The sequence below is a fragment of the Benincasa hispida genome, chromosome 6 (assembly GCF_009727055.1).
Source record: "Benincasa hispida cultivar B227 chromosome 6, ASM972705v1, whole genome shotgun sequence".
NCBI lineage: Eukaryota > Viridiplantae > Streptophyta > Magnoliopsida > Cucurbitales > Cucurbitaceae > Benincasa > Benincasa hispida.
In genome coordinates this window covers 16538786-16558432 of record NC_052354.1, presented here as the reverse complement: position 1 = coordinate 16558432, position 19647 = coordinate 16538786, and the positions used below count along the sequence as shown (strand labels likewise).

The window sequence follows — 19647 nt, the reverse complement described above, 5'->3', positions numbered from 1 at the left end:
ACTAGCTTTTGAAGATGTAATGTGAAAGTCTCTTGAATCTTCTCTTCTTACTTCTTGTAATTGCTCCTCCGGGTACATGCAATCACTTTAATTAAGGTTGAATTCACATCAAATCCCTTCAGATAGGGTTGGCAAAAATTTTCGCGGGGACCCATCCCGATCAGGGTAGGGAATCCCCGGTTTGACCGAGAATGAGGTCAAACGAGGGACCTCTTTAGGGTCCCCAAACCGGGGACGGGGTGGGGATGGGGAGGTTGTCCTCGCCCTATTCCCGACACCGACCTTGCCTCGATTAGGTATATATAATTAGATTTTTAAATATTTTCTCTCTCTCTCTCTCTCTCTCTCTATATATATATATATTAGGTATTTAACTTTTTACATTTAGCTTGGTTTTTAATTTAGTCCAATCTAAGCCCAACTAAAGTATCCAAGCTCAAACCAAGATAATTTTACAAAAAAAATAAAAAATATTAAAAAAGTCCCCATAGAGAAATAAAAGGGAAAACGGAGAATTGGTCACCGCGTTCTCGTCCCTATCCCCACCTTGAAATGGCGGGGATGGGGACGAGGATGGGGATAAAATCCTCCATCGGGGATAGGGATGGGGAACCCTCCCCCGCCTTGCCCCGACCCCGTTGCCAATCCTACCTTCAAAAATACAGCTTGTATAGCCCAAATCAAAGTAAAATATATTAAAGGAGATAGAACAAAACATATTTCATCAAAGTTGTTCTACACTCATGATCTTGAAGTAGAATATATTAAAGGAGATAGAACAAAGCATATTTCAACAAAGTTGTTCTACACTCATGATCTTGAAGAAAATGACAGCATCACTGTACAACAAATTTGTTCCAAGAATAACCTAATAGACTTATTTACAAAGACATTACCTATCATAACTTTGAAAATTTGGTGCACAACATTGGAATGAAGCAATTCAAATATCTCATTGATGTTTCCATGGGGGGAGCAAATATATTGTATTCTTTTAGGATTATTAAATTATATGAAATATGTATTTTTTTTCTTTCACTAGAATTTTTTTCCATTGGGTTTTTTCTTAGTAAAGTTGAACAAGGCATATTTTATATATATTATATATACACAAAATAGATGTCCAATACTTAATGTTTTAAAAGACCATTTGTCACTCTCCAATCACTCCATGTATCATTCTACATGTTGTCCATGTGTCTTTTAATTGCACATCCTTAGTGTTCATGTAATTCCACCTTCTACTTCGTAAATTTTCTATAAATAGTAGCATTTTGTGGATATTGAAAATGTTCACAAATGGGTGAAAATTAAATAATAGAATTTCATTTATGTTTTCTATTTTCATAATTTTATAATTTTGGTTATTTTACTTTATTTATTATTTTAATATTATGGTACTCCCATCGTGCTTCATTTTTGCTCTTCGATTTTACAACAAAAATGCATTTGTGTCTATTTTCTGTAATATGTATTTCTTTTATGCCATCTATTTAAAAAGTAGATGGTCCAATGAATAAATGTTTATATATATGTGCGTGTGGTGTTATATGTTGGAGTTATAAAATTGATGATCTAGATATATGAAAAATCAATAGTTATGACTAAAATTTTATGTAAAGTTTAGAAGTTAAATCTTACTATTTGAAAGCATATTTGAGAGACAACAAGATAATTGTTTAAAATAATTATACAGACAAAAATTGAATAAACATAAAAGTTGTTAGTCTAAGAAATCAACATTTTAAATATGTTGTTATATTTATATCAACGCTAATATACCAAGTATATTATATTTCCACTCGGTATGTAGACTTAAATTTCGTGGTAACATTTCAAAAAAGAGATGAAACTAATCTTTAATATAGAGGTATAAATCTTATCATTGAAAACACAATGACTAAAATTGAATAAAGATTAAAATACCGTTATCAAAAATAGTATGTTCACATATTTTCATTCAACAAAGTAACATCAAAATATATGTAAAGAAAATTTTAAAAAAACTAATATAAAGTTGATTTGCAATTGACCAAAGTTACTTTTCTTCCCCCCCCAAAAAAAAAAAAAAAACCTAGAATGAGTAAAGTTGTTCAAATGACTTGACAACTTGAACAACTCAAATTACTCAACTCAACTCAACTTGTAAGGAAAAGCCATACAATAACCCAAAATTTTGGACTAAAATGAGATTTTATCTTCTTTCTAAATTTTAAGATTTTTGCCCTTTTACATATATCGTGTTCAGGTAAAATTATCAAAATGGAATATCGCACATTTAAGTGGGTCTCTCCTCTCGATCTATCCATCTCTATCACTCTCACTCTTGGTCTCGATCTCGTCTCCTCTATCACTCTTGCTCTCAATCTCATCTCCTCTATCACTCTTGCTCTCTCACTCTAGGATTTCACTTCATCTCAGTGAAGAAGAAGATTAGGCAATGTCAATGTATGTGTTTGTATTTTTTTAAGGACGAAAATATCGTTATCATTGTAAATTTTTTTAAGGACGAAAATATCGTTATCATTGTAAATATCAGTAAGTTAGATTTATGGATATATCGACGGATATCTTAAATATCAATGGATATTCAAGAAAAAAATCACGAATATCACAAAATTGTGAATTTTTTAGTGAAATTTTAGAACAAATTTATTTAAGTAATAAACTCTGACTTTAAATATATAAACCAATAATTAGAAGTCATATATGCTTGGTTATGGAATAATAAATAATAATGAAGATCAAAAAATTATTATGAACGGAATGTTTTATTAATAAAATCTAAGTCATACAAAATGAAGGTCAAATACAAGATTCAATAATAAAAAGATGATCTACGAGGTATTAGCCCAACATTAGCATATTTGATGATGACAATATTACTCCCAAGTTATTATATGTTAAAAATTTATAACATAATTGGGAAGTATGTCATCTATGAGTTTCAACATCAACCCCAATATTATCAATAGGAGAGTACCTTGGATCAAACTATGTTTCATTCAAATGAGGATGTTCCGGAGAATGTAGATAACATAGAGGCCCTAAATCTGAGTCTTCATGACTTTCATGAGGAAGTTGTCCTCATGTATAGATCGATATGTTAAACTCATCACTATAACCACATGAACCATAATCACTCGAATGACTATAGTAATTACTTTGAGAATAGCCATAATTACTATTGTTATTGACATAGTGACCATGTCTATATTGACTATCGAAACTCATCTCCTTCATACTGAAACAAGTGAGTCAACATGAGCATCATTAGGTGTAGATACTCTATGAATGAAAGGTTTTTTTATTGTTCCAATTTCTAGTCCACCAACTCTATAGTCATAGTTGGAGTCTTGTGTGACATGTGTGAATTGAGATTATCCAGTGAAAGAGCTAATTCCTACTCCTCCAGCTTTAGGGTCATGGTTAAAGTTTTTTTTTTTTTGTATTTTTTTCAAATTTAATTTCTTTGAAAATGAAAGTTTTTTATTCAAAATTGAGAAAAAAATGAAAATTGTAAAAGATAGCACATTAGAAAAGTTTGATATTGGAAAAAGAAAAAAGAAAGCTATATATAGAAATAATCAAACGACATGTAAACGGAATATCCATGATATATCCACAAAATATCCGTGATATATCCTCAAAATATCCACGATTTTGTTGAGCTACGAAAGATATTAACCCAAAAAGATATATCGGAATATATGGCTAATATCGGAGATATATCGCTAATATCAGCTATATATCGTGAAATTTGGAGAAAAAATATCTCATCCCCAATATTTGTATCGGATATGTGATTTTACGGATATATCGTGGATATATCGTCAATATATCAAGATATTTTCATCCTTGATTGTTTTAATATTTTTCTATTTCTATTTCTATTTTATTTGTTAAATTTAACCTAGACTAGAAAAAATTGTTTGTTAAATTTTATTTTTATTTTTATTTTTATTTTTATTTTTATTTTTTAAAAAAAAAAAAAAAAAATCGTTTTATCCGGTTGACCAATTTACAAAGTTTCCCAAAAGCAATGAAGAAAGAAACAAGAGTAGAAAGAGTGTTGAATATGACCACAAAAACCCAACCCGATTAGATATAGCATTCTAAGCTTCCTTCCATTTTCCAATTTTTCATTTTATGAGAGCTTCTCTGGATCAGATATGGCAGTTTCAACCTCTTGCTTCAGTTGGGTTCCCACCACCGCATCCAATTGGAAGGTTTGTGTATTCATTTACATTTCCCAATCTTCAGGACCCAGTTCTTGCTTCTCATTGTGCTTTGATTCCAGCTGAGGTTGCTTCCTTTCAATGAGCCATCAACAGCTACTTCTTCTTTTTCTTCCTGTAGTACAATCAATTGCTCAACCGAGAAAACTTCCCGTGAGGAAGGTAAGATTTGCAGTCTTAACTTTAATGCTCAATTCCAATGCTTAGAGTCCATGGGTTCTTAAAGATTTGCAGCTTCAGAATGGCTGCCATGCCGATTTTAGAATAATGTGGTTTTTTCCTTTTGGTTTCGTTCCTTGTGGAAAGGAAATGCCCATTTGGTACTTATTTGGCTTGCTTATTCTTTGAATCTGTTCAAATTTTGAGGACTTTGTGGAATTATATGAACTTTGTAACTTGCGTACAAGGTGTTTGTAGAAATGTCTAAACCAAATTTGCGTAGAAGAAATGGATTCTGACCATTGTGGTAACCAATCTAGGGACTAAAGTGTTACGAGTTTACTTGGCAACCACATATAGTACGTTTAGGTAGTTGACGTGTGAGAAACCAAAACAATGACTTCACTTACTATGGTTTTTACTTTTCATAGCGGGATAGTTCACCTCATGAGAACTTTGATTCAGTTCTACTTTGAACTTTTCTTTTCCTTCCTTATAGGTGTTTCTTTCGCTGTTTTCTTGAGCCTGGATATCCTTATCTGACCCGTGGTAATATGACGTTGATATATTAACATTTAGGCCATTGCAATAGAAGGCCGCTTCTGTTGGGAGTTGGAGCTCTAGCTACAAGTTTACTGGCTGCAAGTCCCCTCTTTGCTGAAGGTTTAAATTCCCAACTCTCTCCAATAATCTAATGTTGGATTCTAAATTAATATTGTGATTTTTTTATGTGCAGAAGTCCCGAAGAATTATCGAGCATTCGTAGACTCTACAGATGGGTATTCCTATTACTACCCCTCTGATTGGAGGGTGAGAAAATTTCAACTAGCAGAAACATGAGATGCATGTGTAGTAAACAAAAGAATATACTAAAACAAACAGTTTCTAAATGTTCCCTGTCTAGGAATTTGATTTTAGAGCCCATGATTCGGCATTCAAGGATCGATACCTGCAGCTACAGAATGTTAGAGTGAAGTTCATACCAACAGAGAAAAAGGATATCCATGAAGAAGGTTCATTAGATGAGGTAAAGGAATCTTTAATTAGATCATATTTGATATTCTGGGAAAAGAAGTCTGAATTGTTTAACTTAACTAAAGCAGGTTGTCAACTTTTTGGTAAAACATCGATATGCTGCACCAAATCAAAAGGCTACCATATATGATATGAAGGAGGTTTGTATTTTTCTCTGCCTCTCAGATCAATCTTAATATTTATCTTCAAGTCTGTTTCTTGGACATCTAGCTGATCTTTAATTGACCTGTTTCAGCGAACGATTGATGGGAGAAATTATTACACCTTCGAGTACAAACTTAGTTCTAGAGCATTCTCCCGCACCTCCTTTGCAACCATAGCCATTGCAAACGGTAAGCTCATTTTTTATTAGAATTTTGAACCCTTTCATTTTTTTATTTATCAGCTCTGAATCCCATGCTTTCTTAACCGTAGGATACTTCTTTACTCGGAAAAAACTAATAAAGAATATCAAATTGAACTATCCAGTTTAGAAAGATAGAATGAAACCAACAGAATCGAAGTTAACCAAACTCATTTTATCAATTTGTATTCTGGAATCTTGAACTAACTCATATCTAACCTATACTTTTAGTTTTTGGATTGAATACAATTCGATTCGTGTTAAGTTCTCGATTTCCATCTGATGAATTAAAACCCACATTCATCCCTTACTCTTGTATATTCAAATGGGGCTGAGAAGAGAAATAGCAAATTCTAAAGTTTCATTGGAAAAATAGCAAAAGAAAATCAAATTTGTAAAAATAGCAAAATGAATTTAAATAATATAAAATACTAATTAGTAAAAGACCAAACTACCCCAAAGACTAACGAAATGAATACAAATAAACAATACTTCAAAAAAAACTTAAAACTGCAAATACACTCTATCTAAGCAAAAAAAAAAAATTACAATCTCAACCAAAAGTTAGTTGAAAAACAAATAACATGGTCAAAATCTTAGAAGGGTTCCAAAATCCAAAAACTAGCCAATATGGCCCTCACCGACAACTAATTGGTGTTGCTTCTTCGGTGGACGGCCACGATGGTGCGTCTGCAATACGATGATCATAGGTGGTGCCATGTGGCTGCTTGGAGAACATGCAAGCCGAAATGTAGCATCAATTTTAAAGGAGAGATTGTGGAGATGTTATGGCTATAGATTTGTTGCAAATGGGAAATAAAAAAGAGAGAAAGGAAAGGGTAGGATGAGAGGGAAGAAAAGTAGGATTAGTGTTTTTTAAAAATATATATATTTATAAATATGTAAGTAGGAGGTGCTTAGATTTTTTTTATTTTTCACAAAAAATTATAAATATATTGGAACTTGAAAATGAGGGATGGGTTTTTTTTTTATGAAATGGAGAACAAATCTTATTAAAATAATAAATAGGTATATAAATATGTTTTATATACCAATGATAAATTGTTATATCATTAGATTACAGTTTAAGAAGTATAAACTATATAAATAGTAATAATATAAACAAAAAAATATGAATATGCTAACAAAACGTATAAACAAATAAAATAAACCAGAATCTGATAACAAAAGATATATTCAAATGGATATTTATCAGGAAACACGAATAACGATAATTAAAATTGCATAACTTCATATTATAATTATGTTGTATGTATAGATGTAGATGTAGATTAGTTAATCTCATAATTTTATGTTACAATTACACCGAATGTGAAAATGTAAATTAGTTAATTTCTAGAGCGCACCAAAGATAAACTAGAAATATGTTTAACTTCATATTACATTTTGAATCTAATAACAACATGCTTAAACAAATGAAAAAAGATTTAGTTATAATTAAATCTAGTAACAAAAAGTTAAACCAATTAAAAATAGTTAGATAAACGAAATTTGATAATAATGTTCTCAGAAGGTTGGAGAGAAGGATATGTTTCCACTAAAATAAATATAATGTATTTGAAAGATTAGACACATTAAAGAGTAGTCAATCACCACATAAAAATTATAATTCTGATTCTCTAGCGTTCAACGTAGCTTTGGAAGTTTCAATTTATTGTAGTGTCTAACTCTGAATTCTCTCCGATGAACAAGATTTCACCTTCTTTTGCCAAAAAAAAAAAGAAGAAAGTTGATTATAATAATGAAGTAAAAGAAGATTGAATCGTCATACAAGAGCAAATGAAGAGAAAAATAGAAAAATCGATTGATCAATGGATAGAATCGTTTGGTAAAATCAAAAGATGAGGATGAAAAAATTAAAATTAAGGAAAAAGAGAATTTGTAAATTGAATTTATTTATGCTTCAATAACCAATACATGATTCTTAGATAGTGAAATGTAAAATAACCAAAAATGTATTTTAAAACATTAAAAATGGTAATATAATAATATGATATGATATAAAATGAAATGAAAATTGTGACTAAATATAAAATATGTACAATTAAATCTAATAATATGTACAAAACAATTTAAACCTTCGAAAATATGGAAAAATATCCAATTAATTTATTAAGAATATGTATAAAATAATTCGTTCAAACATCTGAAAAAGATGTGATTTGATAAAATGACATTTTATAATATATGGATATTTAAAATATAAATTTGTTAGAAAAATCTGGATATTTAATTCAAGTGAAATTAGTTCGAAGAATGGTTAAATAGAATTTAAACTAATAATAAAATCTACATTAAAATATTAAGTAGGTGAGGAAAGTTGGAAGGGCGGTTATTTTTTGGAAGACGATTGTTCTTATTTTTTTTCAAATAAATCGATTAGAGAGAATGTGGAGAACCAAAGAGTCGGCAATTACCATGTATACGGAACCTATCATTGTTTATGATTCTACACTTACCATGTTTTTATAGTTTCATTAATGACAAGCTACGAATCAGATAAGGGTAAAACAAGGATTTGAAATTTTACGGCCATGTGCATGTCATGTGAGTTGCCATAAATCTTATTATTTATCGGTTTTGCCATTTTTCAAAACCAAACCCTAAAATTTATCATACGGTCCAATTCCTCATTCAAATAAAGTTCATAGAAGAATATAGTAACCTCTAAGGGAGCGATTGGGCCCCAATTTGCCTTAGGTGGATAGCCCACTCAATGTTTGAACTAAAGTTCCCAATTATTATAACTCACACTTAGTTACGGTAAAATTATTAGAAAACGCTCACTGTCCCAAACATGGACTATTATAATCCAGACTAAAATAATCGACAAACGAAACACAAATTGTTGTAATCCACAAACTATAATAATCACCGACTATAATAACTAACTTCGTGTTCCAAATAGTCCTAAGTGTTTTTTTAGTACACTCTAGTATATCATAGGAAATGAGAATTTGAATCACCGACCTCAAGAGAAGGAATACGTATCGTTACCTATCTATGCTTGGCTAATGACCTAAACTGAAGAAGGGTTATAAGCAGCTATTTCTCTAATATGCAGGTAGGTACTATACCTTGGTAGTTGGGGCAAATGACAGAAGGTGGAGAAGGTATCGCGACATGCTTAAAGTGGTTGCTGATTCATTCAGGGTGTTGGATATCTGAGCTATTTCTGAAGGGTGTGAATCTCACTCTTTTTCTCTATTTAAAATTTATATGTAGCGCTATTGGAAATTGATGTATATATCTGGTATATACCAATGTCCTTGTAAGATAGATAAATATTTATTACAAAGAGCTAAAAATACCCAAGTTCTATTTTATTTCCAATACCCAAGCTCTATTTTACTTCCCATTTGTCCACAGCTGTAATGTAGGTTTATTAAACAAAAGCAACAAAATAGGCAAAAGATAGGGAGTAATTGTTGAAGGGGAAAAAGAAAATCTCAACGCTTGAAGAAAATCTTCTGGGATAGAAGTAATTCTGGGAAATCTTCTAGGATAGAAGTAATTCTAATTCCTCTTGACACCCTAGAACAATTAAAATTACACCCTCAAACTTTTAGGTATAAAAAGTAGGTTCTGATTGGACCCTCGAACTATTGATGATTGTAAAACTTAAATTTTCAAGTAAAAAATTGACTCTCAAATTTGTAAAATTATTACAATTTCTACAATTATATAAGTTTGAAGGTCTAATTTTGACATTTGTATAAATTTGGAGTGAATTTTTCAATTTGCCAAAGAAAATAAAATGAAAGGAAATGGATATGTTGGGTTAAACACAACCAAAAATGAACAGCTATTGATTAATTGTAACAACATATATACAAAAGTTACAAACGTATTTTTCCTCTTTGGCTTCCCAAGATTCTTACATTGATTCATCATACAAAGAGAGGGAGAGTTTTTGAAGTGAAATAAAATTTAGAAAATGAAAAACCACACCTAGAATTTGAACCCACCCTCTATTCTAATCATCAATAAACAAATCAATATACCATGGAAACAAACCCCAATGAAATTGATGCTTGCCTCCTAAAGAATATGGATTTGGCCCTCAAGGGAAGGCCTCTCAGTCAAACTCCAAAAACCTCCTACTTCTGTACCCTACCATCTGAACAAAGAAACTACTGGCGCTGCCACAACATGCTCTTGTTACATGTAAACTCTTTTTCCAACTTCTGCCCCGACCCGAAACCCCTAGCTATGGTTGAGCTACAAAATCTCTCCGAGGAGCTCTCTTTTGTCAGAAACTCAAACAGGCCAGAGGGAGCTAGCTAATGAAGGCAGACCAAAACTTGACGTGTTTCGAACAATCAGTTTCCAAATTTCAAACAAGTCGATGCTGTCGCAAACCCTTACCGAAATGCGGCTGCATCAAGCGGACATATAGACCGTTCTTGGCCACCAAAGAATCGTGAGTACCCTCCTCCACTATTCGCCCTCCATTTAGTACCACGATATTGTCAACGTGCCTCATCATTGCAGCTCTATGGGCAATCAGGATGGTTGTTTTATTTCCCATGATCAAAGTGTCAAGAGCCTCTTGTACGACCCGACTTGACTCGGATTCGATTGAGGAACTTGCCTCGTCCAACAAGAGGATAGGTGCATTCTTCAATACTACCCGAGCAATTGCAATTCTCTGTTTCTGCCCTGGGGTTAGATCCACACCCCTCATACCTACATGTGTGTCATAACCATGAGGCAGGCTACTGATGAAATGGTGAGCATTTGCTATTCTAGCAGCCTCTTTCATTTCAGCTTCACTTGCATTGTGCCTTGCATATATAATGTTTTCCCTTATGGTTGTTGAAAAGATTATAGGTTCCTGCTGAACAAGACCTAAATGATTCCTCAACCATCTCAAGTTATAGGTTTTCAAATCTCGACCATCCAAGAAAACTTGACCAGCAACGGGGTCGTAGAATCTCTCAATCAACGATATTATTGTGCTCTTACCTGACCCAGAAACACCCACCACGGCCACGGTTTGCCCACCATTGACTTTTAGACTGAAATTGCTCAATACCAAAACTTCAGGTCGAGTAGGATAACAAAAATCTACATTCTTGAGCTCAATGCTTCCATAGACGTTAGGCGGCTTCAATGCAGAGTTATCATCTGGATCAATCTTCGGTACACGATCAATGATTTCAAATACTGAAATGAGTGACTTGCGCCGTTTAAGTATATATGGAGCCAACCCAAAAGGTTCCACCAAAGCAAACGTTGCAAAAGAGAACACCATGTACACTTTAAGAGCAGAAGACAGATCCATATACCTCTTTTTGACAGAAAATGCAGTGTACCAAAGAAGAAGGGCATTACAGGCAAAAAGCAGAAACTGCGAAAAGCCAAACGCAAAACCAATGGCCATCCCATGAAGGAAGCTCTTCTTAAATATTTTCTTTAGTTGCAATCTGTAGAGTTCCATAACCTTGTTTCCAGCACAGAAGGCTACTACGGTGTATATGTTTCTAACTGCATCTTCAAGAACCAAAGATGCTTTCCGGTGCATCTCCTGTATGCCCCTTGAAAATCCAGCAAGCCATAACTTCTGCAATATTCCACGACAATTTATGCACCAGAGTTAGAGAGAGGGAGAGGTTTTATATAGAAAATGTAAATATTTTGAAATCGTGAAGAGAGAATTACCAAAACCAAGGAATTCTTATTAGAAGCTAACACATAGGGAAACCCTATAATTATGAGGAAAGCTTTCTTAATTTACTTTATATAACCACAAACCTAAAAAAATAGCTAATTTGCCTAACTAAACGCCATGCCAAAATACCCATGGATGGAGGAGCTGAGAAAGGAAGGAGAAAGAGGAAAGGAATACATACATAGATACATACATATATATATATATATATATATAATAATATAATTATTTATTTTTTTTTCTAATTTCAAAAAAAAAATTAATAAAAGATGAGTTTCACATCAGCTTTTTGTTAGTAGTTAATAGAAACTGATGTCAGGGACCATGCTACCTAAATCAAACCTCGGTGTTAAAATGTGAAGGTTCTATTTCACCTTTTTTCTTTTGTTCTTGCGTTTTTATTTCTTAGCGCCATGGATGGCAGAAAGAGTGCGTGTGCATTCACTTAAGAGTCTGGCTAGCATGAGACGTTTGGAAAATAATTTGGAAAACTAAAAACTGAACTACAAAGTAAAGCATACACACCTGTGCAACGGCAGAAACAGTTAACACTGGCAATGTTGCCAACGCCACAAGTGCCAATCGCCACTGTAGCAACATCCCAATAAGAAGTGCTACAATAACAGCAGCACTATCTTGGATAAATATGGAAAGTCGATTGCTAAAAGTAGCTCGTACAAATGTAGCATCGTTTGCCAAACGCATGGATAGAGTGTCTGCACTGTTCTCCTCTTCGTCAAACCATCCAACTTCATTTCGTAGCATCGCTGTTATTTTTGGGAACAGAAATATAACAGACATAAATCAACGTTAGATGAAATAGTGAAATGCATAAACAATTATATTCCAAATTCAAAAATTTTTACATACATTATAAAACAAAACACCAACCTGAAAACATCATTCTCCTAACTCGCTCAGTCATTTTCTCCCCCATTATTCCGAAGTAAAAATGTTGAAGAAAATTGGCAATCACTGTGACAAAACCCATGCAAGCAATGATCAAGCACCATTTGTCTACTTCGTGCCGTATGCTATGGCCTTCATCCCTTTTGTAATATGCTGTTATTATCAGAGCAATTACATATGCAAGAAGAGGATTGAAAGATCCAAAGATGGCAGCACCAAGACTTCCTAAGACGGCATAAAGCCACTCTGCAAAACTAAGCTCAGCAAGCCTCCAAAAGGATGGTGACTTTTTATGCTTTGTATCCTTTTCTTCCTTTGCTTTCATTCGGAAGTCATCGGATTGACTGTGTAGTCTACTAAAAGTCTGTGAGTGGGAACGCTCACTTTTGGGATCAGATGTCAAGAGAGGTGAAACAGGTGACTCAGGGTCCGAGCCATTTGACGTTTGACGATGTGCAGCTTGAACATCAATTTTGGGTAACTCTGGGAGTCGCATTTCAAAACTATCCTGCCGCCTAATTGATGGTTCCTTGTCAACCGAAGAGTCCAACATCTGGCCATTTTCCGACATCTTTTCAGGAGGGGGGCTTGGAGCTTTAGGCGATTCGTGAGAATTGTTATAAACACCATCTGTCGAACGAAAAACACCAGGAACCCTTTGTAGAGAGGGTGACTTCATCATTTTAGGGGATGATGGTTCTTGAACACTGTGACTAGCAGAAGAATCCTTCTCAATTTGGAAAGTTGAAGAATCCTTGTAGTTTCTTACTGGCATCCTGAATAAAGTCATAATATAGAAGAAATTCAGAGGAAGTAATCAGGAATTTCAACCATCAAGAGACATACAAAGCAATACATCTTCCAATTTTCTTTTTCCCGATAAGAAAACAACCAGCTTAAGGGAAGATAAGAAATCCAACCATAGCCAAAGAGTTCTCAAAAATGACCTCCAATTGGAATTTTAAAACAGCAGAACTACATTTACAATTAACAATTATCTTGATTCATCTCCATGAAAACTCGGTTTCCATCAAAATAACAAATAAACAAACAATTAACCTTCTTGTTCCGTGCAATGGAAATTTGGGAGAACCCTGCTAAAATTTCTTTTTCAATCCATACAAGGTGAGGGAGGGGATTTAAACCCAGGATGGATTGGATAAAGTGGGAAATCTTTCCTAGTTGAACCATCAATTGAAGAAAATTTTGCTGCAGTTGAACAGAAGAAAAGACCTCCGACAGCAGAAACTAACAAGCTAGATTTCAAAAGAATATACACCACATAGAAAATTAACAACGCGTGACTCTAATTATACCTTCTGGGAAGCTTTGCAGCTTCTTCGCATTTAAGAAGTTCTGTATAAAGGCCATCAAGGCTTAACAATTCATCGTGTGTGCCCATTTCAACAAGTTGACCCTCCTCCATCACAGCAATGTAGTCCGCATTCCGTATCAGACTAAGCCGCCGAGCTATAATTATTGTTGAACGCCCCAGCATGAGAAGATCAAGAGCAGCTTGCACGGTTTTTTCAGCCTCAAAATCAAGACCACCAGTTACCTCATCAAGCAGCAGAATAGAAGGATTTAAAAGCACCGCCCTAGCAATTGAGAGTTTTATTTTCTGTTCCTCCATCAGCTCAATTCCAGCCCTACCCACCTGATAATTGGAAGTTTTAACAAATAAAAAATAAAAAACAAAAGGGGGATGTTGGAACTCATTGAACAATATATGAAAGAACTCAACCATAATCTTCACAACTTTTGATTTACCTGTGTGTCATATCCTTTCTCAAGAGAGCTAATAAACGTATGTGCATGAGCTATTTTAGCAGCTTCTTCAATTTGATCAAGCGTAGCATTTCGCCCATATGCAATATTATCTCGTATACTCAAACTTAGCAAGGCAGGTTCTTGAGTCACTAATCCTATCTGACTTCTGAGCCACTCCAATTTTAAGCTTTTTATATTTTCTCCATCCAAAAGAACTTCTCCTGAATCAATAAAAATAAAAGATAAAATAAAATAATTTGGGGGGGGGAGGAAGGAGGCAGATAGTTTGAGGTGCTAAGAAACATCTAAAGTTGAACTTTCGTTAAATCCCCTGAGGAAAGGATTATAAGGAAACAAGAGAAGCAAGAACACAAAATTTGTACCTAATGTGGGATCGTAAAACCGCTCCATGAGTGGGATTATACTGCTTTTTCCAGATCCATTTCTCCCAACAAGAGCCACAGCTTTTTTTGCAGGCACAGTAAGGTAAAATCCACTCAAGATAGGAATTTCAGGCCGGGATAGATAGCTAAAATATACATTACGAAATTCGATATTTCCTTGAATGGAAGATGGGGTGACTCCGTCCTGATTACTTGAAGATGATGACCGACTTATCATCTCAAAAAGTCTATAAGCAGCTATTCGTCCTTGGTCAAATGAATAGAAGTTTGTAGCAGCTTGGTTTAACCCACTACAGAAAAATAATATATATAAGAAGAAATAGGAGGGAGACAGGAATTTAAACTTCGAAGACCAACTTGAGAAATACACTTACAGGCCACTTAAAATTACAGCAAATAGTGCTGTTATAATCTCTCCTCCATGAGCTTTCTGATGTGTGACCAAGAACCTTCCAACCCAAAGTTGCAAAGCACAGGAACATATTGCAAGCCCATACGTGAATCCAAGCCCGAGACCTTGCACAAGGCTTATCAATATACCATATCTAAGAGTTGCTTGTAAAGATGTTGCATAAGAATACTTGGCTAATGTTTCATTAGTGAACGCATACAGCGTTCTGACATAAGAGACTGCCTGCACAATAAGTTCAACACTCATTTCAAAACAATGGAAATCACACATTTTCCATTCCTACTCAATAATATTTACATGAAGAAAAAGTTCACGGTTTAACAGAACATAAAATGAACTTTTACATCCTCTTTTTAATTTTTTTTCTCACACACATACGTACTCCCTCCAACAAATGCTCTCAAAGAAATATTATTTGCTTTATTGCAGTCCTGAAGGATATATACTCACATGAAGCCGTAAAAGAGAATCTAGAACTCCTTGTCATCCAAGATCCACTTCCTAGATTGCCAAGAGCTTCGTATAAAATTATTCTCTCTTCCAATTGAGTAACATAATTTTGGCTCTAATAAGTGTGTTGCCTTTGTTTATGTATACAAAAATCTTGGTTTTGGGGGTTAATCTAATACTCTAACATGGCTATCTTATAGGTGACTTGAAGAGAGAAATAAAAGGGTTTGGGGGTATGCAAATGAAGATGCTGATGTTTTTTGCATCGCCTGATTGAAAAGCTTTTTTTTTATCTATGCCACTTATAAGATACATCATAATTCTCCATTTCCACTTTTTGCATATGTTTACATCCTAATAGTATATTTCTCACCACACTCCTTCTAGCATTGGTCATTCTCTTTCATAAACCAAATTCTCCTTCCAACTCCTCTATCTTCCCCTCATCCCTGCCCCTCCTCTCCATCACTCTCTCCCACTATGCCTCCCTACATCTATCACCCTACTTTCTCCCTCCCACCCTCACATAATGCCAAACTACTCCTCTGAACTCCAAATGACCCTCTCCTTTCTTTGATATGTGGAATAGACGGAGCACCCCAACCAATTAACTTCAACGGCATTCTATGCATACTATAAAAGGCAGAGTTGTGGGTATGACTGTGTAGTGTTATGGATCCACGAAATTAACAAACGACAGGCTTATGGTAGGTACTACTATAACAATATTAGCAGTGCAAAATACCAAAAGTCTCATGATGTCGTAGGGAGTAGCAACATTTTCAAAGGCTTAAGAGACCTTGAGGCTTTTTTCTCATAGAGAGGCAAAGCATTGCAAGGCCACCTCACCTCAAGGCTTACACCTCAGAAAATTTTGAAAACATTGGGGAGTAGAAACTACTACCCGTTGAAAGAAAGAAGGAAAAGAAAAAAAATGCACCTGCTCTGCAATGCTAGCAGCTTCAGCATATGCATCTTGAATATTTTCAGCAAGCCTATGAAGAAATATATTTGATATTCCTCCAGCAGCAACTATGAAAGGACCAGTCGCCAAAGTTATGAGAGCAATCTGCCAACAGTTGATGAATCCAATGATGAGGCCACTAAAGAATGTAGCCATGTTGTGTATATAGTTGCCAACCTAAAAAGAGTGCAAAAATAACAAGGTTGGTCAGGAAAAATCCCAATGGATATATAGAAGATGAACAAAATAACATCTTAAATTTTATTCCCAATCCCCAATGGTAGTCCGAGACATACTTTTTCACTAAGAGCAGACTGAATGAGCAGCACGTCACTCAACACTTGGCTCACAATATCCCCATTGTTTCCATATGTATCAAAGAAACTCATATCTTGATTGAGTAACACCTGAACGTATCTGGATCTAATGACAGCAGTTTGCCTTTCGCCAGTTAGAATCCAGCATGAAACCTCTATCACACAGATATGTTAGTTGATTGCCAATATAAAAAAAAAAACTTAAAAATGAACAAGGAATTTTAGATAAACAAGCATCAAATAATATTAGATCTTACCAATCCAACCGGCAATGAAAACACCAATAGCAATATAAACAACACTTAAAGCAAGCTGCAAAGAAATGAAGTCCAAACAAAAATTTTAGCATTTCTCACTAATTCTGACACAGGCATTTTCTGAGCATACAAAATTGCAATTGAAAGAATTAATGTGTTAAGTACGTAATTTCATACGGGAAAATTTCATATAAAAAACCTGTATAAATCATGTATAGAATTATACTCAACTCAGTCCTCCATTCTCAAATCAATCATGAAAGGGAATAAGATTGACAAAAGTAGAATAGGAATACGACCAAAAGGCATGTGTCTAGCACAAGCTACAAACGCCATGTCTTTTCAAAGTCGAGCATCTAAGTTACAAGTTCATTAACTTAAAGCTACATCAGGAATTAAGCTTGCTGGTAATATTTTATTGGCTCATGAATATTCAGACCACTAAACTAATTACATGATTGACAAAAAAAGCAAATGGCATATACACAAAAAGGAAACTATAATTCCTATTAAAAGAATAAAGCTTCCAAACGAAAGATTCTGTTAGTCCAATTACCAAAGAAAACCAATCAAGAAGAAAAGAGAATCATTTCAGAACCTATATTCTAAGCTCAGCCACCTTGACCAATAAAATTAGCTCAGTAAAAGTCCAGTTCCGGAATTTCAAACTTCAATTTTAGTAATTCCCTAAGAAACAAACACAGCGGTCACCACAAGCACACAAAAAATCCCCAGAAGAAGGATTTCCGAGAATCAGTCACTAACCTCCCTAAATCTCTGATACTGCTCATCGTGAGGAATCCTCAGCACATGGACAATCTTAGCAAAGTAATGAAGATAAACGACCAAAGCAGTACCATGTGCTGCAGCGGCAATCGATCCAACAACCATGAGAGTCCAATCAAGCCGGTCAGCACAAGCAAACAGCCGCGAAAACGGCACAGCAGCAGGAGGCGGCTCAATCTCCTCAGGCTCCTCGATCTCCTCCGGCTCCTCAAGCCGCTCGCCGGTAGGGTCGTTACCAGGGTCAAGGTACGGAGACGGAGATTCCGGCGGCTCAGATACCTCAGAGACAGGAGTCAAGGGTTGTATATGAGGTGGAGACCACCCAAACAACCCCCGAGAGATCATCATCTTGAAGAAGAAACCCTAATCCCCTACCTCCCCCGTCCGTCAATCCCAAAACAGAGACCAAAAAAAAAAACCAAAACCCTAATTCCCCCTAAATTTAGCCACAGATCTGCTAAATTTAGAGGAAATTTTTTCCTGAAGCCAAAGAAATATACGAAGAATTGGTCCTGTTTCTAGGGTTTCAGAATCTCCCTTTCTTCTTCTTCTTCTTCGAGAAAGAGAACCAAAGAATGGTGGTGGTTGCAGGTGGAGGGCGAGAGACTGAGTCAAAAATGGCGGAGAAACGAGGCAAATGTTTGACTCACCCAAAGTATCACCCAAAAAAAAAAAATATTTTAAGAAGAAATAAAAGTTTAATTATTATTATTTTAAAGAAAAGGAAAAGAAGATTATTATTGTTATTGTTATTATTATTTTCCTTTTTGCCTTCTTTTTAACGGTCAAGTGCAGGCGAAGCGTTTCGACATTTGGAGTACGGCTCATGGCATTAACAATAACAACAATTCAACCATCCCATTTCTTTCTTTCTTTTTTCCTTTCATTTTCCTATTTCCATTATTTTTTTTCATTTTGTTTTAATTTGTATGAAATTTTAATTAGGTTAAATTAAGAGATTCATCCTTTGCTTACAAAAATTGATTTTTAAAAATAGAAAAATAAGAGAAACTATTTACACAAAATAGCAAATTTAATCATCTTCTCTCTTCTCCATCATCCGCCTTCTCCATCTTCTTCTTAGGTCCGATCTCAGTCTCTCTCTCTAACCAACGCACTGTCTACTTCCTCTTTGGTCCAATCTCGGTCTCTCTCTCTAATCAACGCACTTTCTACTTCTTCTTTGGTCTGATCTTGGTCTCTCTCTAACCCACGCACTCTAACTCCAACAGTCATCGCACTCATGCCCAACCATCGTTTGGATCTACATCGCAAAACTGGTTGACGTTATCGCTAGTGAACCAATTTTTCTCTATCTAATTGATCCACTCTCTCTTCCTCTAACTCTTATATTTGTGTAACCCAATCCTCATCGCCAGTATTAGAGTTCGCCAGATTTTTTGCTGTTAGGGTAAGATTTTGGGTGTTTTGGGTTAATTTTGTTTGGTTCTTGAACACCTATTAAATTTTGGTGTTAAAATTGATTTACCCATGAATTTGGATGCAAAATTTGAGTTTTATTATTTTTAGATAGTTGTGACTATCACATGTAGACACTTGTAGATTATAGACGCATAAAAGTCTTATCAAAGTCCATCAGTGATAGAAATTGATAGAAGTCTATCATTGATAGAGACTGATAGAAGTCCACAATATCTATCGATGATAAAAACTGATAAAAGTCTATCATCGATAGTATCAATGATATAAACTGATACATGTCTTTCACTGATAGAAACTAATAAAAGTCTATTATTGATACTATAGTGATAAAAAACTGATACAAGTCTATCACTAATAGACGTTGATAGAAGTCTATTAGTGTCTATCAGCATTTTCTCTTTTTCTTTACTATTTTTATAAATAGTTTGACATTTTTTCTATTTGTGAAAAATTTCCAAAAAAATT

At 34.5% G+C, this 19647-nt stretch overlaps 2 protein-coding genes across 3 annotated transcripts; one reads left to right on the top strand and one right to left on the bottom strand.

Moving 5' to 3' along the window:
- Window positions 1–4057: 4057 nt before the first annotated feature.
- On the top strand, window positions 4058–9131 carry LOC120079440 (photosynthetic NDH subunit of lumenal location 1, chloroplastic). Of its 2 annotated transcripts, none has more exons than XM_039033617.1 (8): window positions 4058–4229; window positions 4301–4400; window positions 4977–5060; window positions 5137–5207; window positions 5302–5424; window positions 5501–5572; window positions 5668–5764; window positions 8861–9131. In XM_039033617.1, exons 1-8 carry the CDS (start codon window positions 4173–4175, stop codon window positions 8962–8964), a joined length of 708 nt encoding a protein of 235 aa, XP_038889545.1. In that variant the 5' UTR covers window positions 4058–4172; the 3' UTR covers window positions 8965–9131. The 2 variants fall into 2 exon arrangements, with proteins under 2 accessions (XP_038889545.1, XP_038889544.1); XM_039033616.1 differs by having other exon boundaries at window positions 4061–4229; window positions 5134–5207.
- A 446-nt stretch (window positions 9132–9577) lies between these two features.
- LOC120079408 (ABC transporter B family member 6) lies at window positions 9578–18412 on the bottom strand. The gene is made up of 11 exons (XM_039033573.1): window positions 17719–18412; window positions 16954–17008; window positions 16676–16851; window positions 16356–16556; window positions 14928–15187; window positions 14533–14843; window positions 14150–14370; window positions 13696–14036; window positions 12362–13155; window positions 11996–12237; window positions 9578–11362 (listed from the first exon to the last, which is right to left on the bottom strand). The coding sequence occupies exons 1-11, from the start codon at window positions 18085–18087 to the stop codon at window positions 10133–10135; spliced, it is 4200 nt and encodes a 1399-aa protein (XP_038889501.1). The 5' UTR covers window positions 18088–18412; the 3' UTR covers window positions 9578–10132.
- Between the last annotated feature and the right edge of the window lie 1235 nt (window positions 18413–19647).

What these genes read in the sequence shown, in the direction of transcription:
- LOC120079440 (XM_039033616.1), top strand. Translation starts at nt 4,173, where the DNA reads ATGGCAGTTTCAACCTCTTGCTTCAGTTGGGTTCCCACCACCGCATCC. An exon ending in AAGTCCCCTCTTTGCTGAAG is followed by an intron (nt 5,061 to 5,133) that starts GTTTAAATTCCC and finishes TTTTATGTGCAG; the next exon opens with AAGTCCCGAAGAATTATCGA. An exon ending in AACCATAGCCATTGCAAACG is followed by an intron (nt 5,765 to 8,860) that starts GTAAGCTCATTT and finishes TCTAATATGCAG; the next exon opens with GTAGGTACTATACCTTGGTA.
- LOC120079408 (XM_039033573.1), bottom strand. Translation starts at nt 18,087, where the DNA reads ATGATGATCTCTCGGGGGTTGTTTGGGTGGTCTCCACCTCATATACAA. An exon ending in TTTCATTGCCGGTTGGATTG is followed by an intron (nt 16,852 to 16,953) that starts GTAAGATCTAAT and finishes TCTGTGTGATAG; the next exon opens with AGGTTTCATGCTGGATTCTA. An exon ending in AGAAAGGATATGACACACAG is followed by an intron (nt 14,037 to 14,149) that starts GTAAATCAAAAG and finishes TCCAATTATCAG; the next exon opens with GTGGGTAGGGCTGGAATTGA.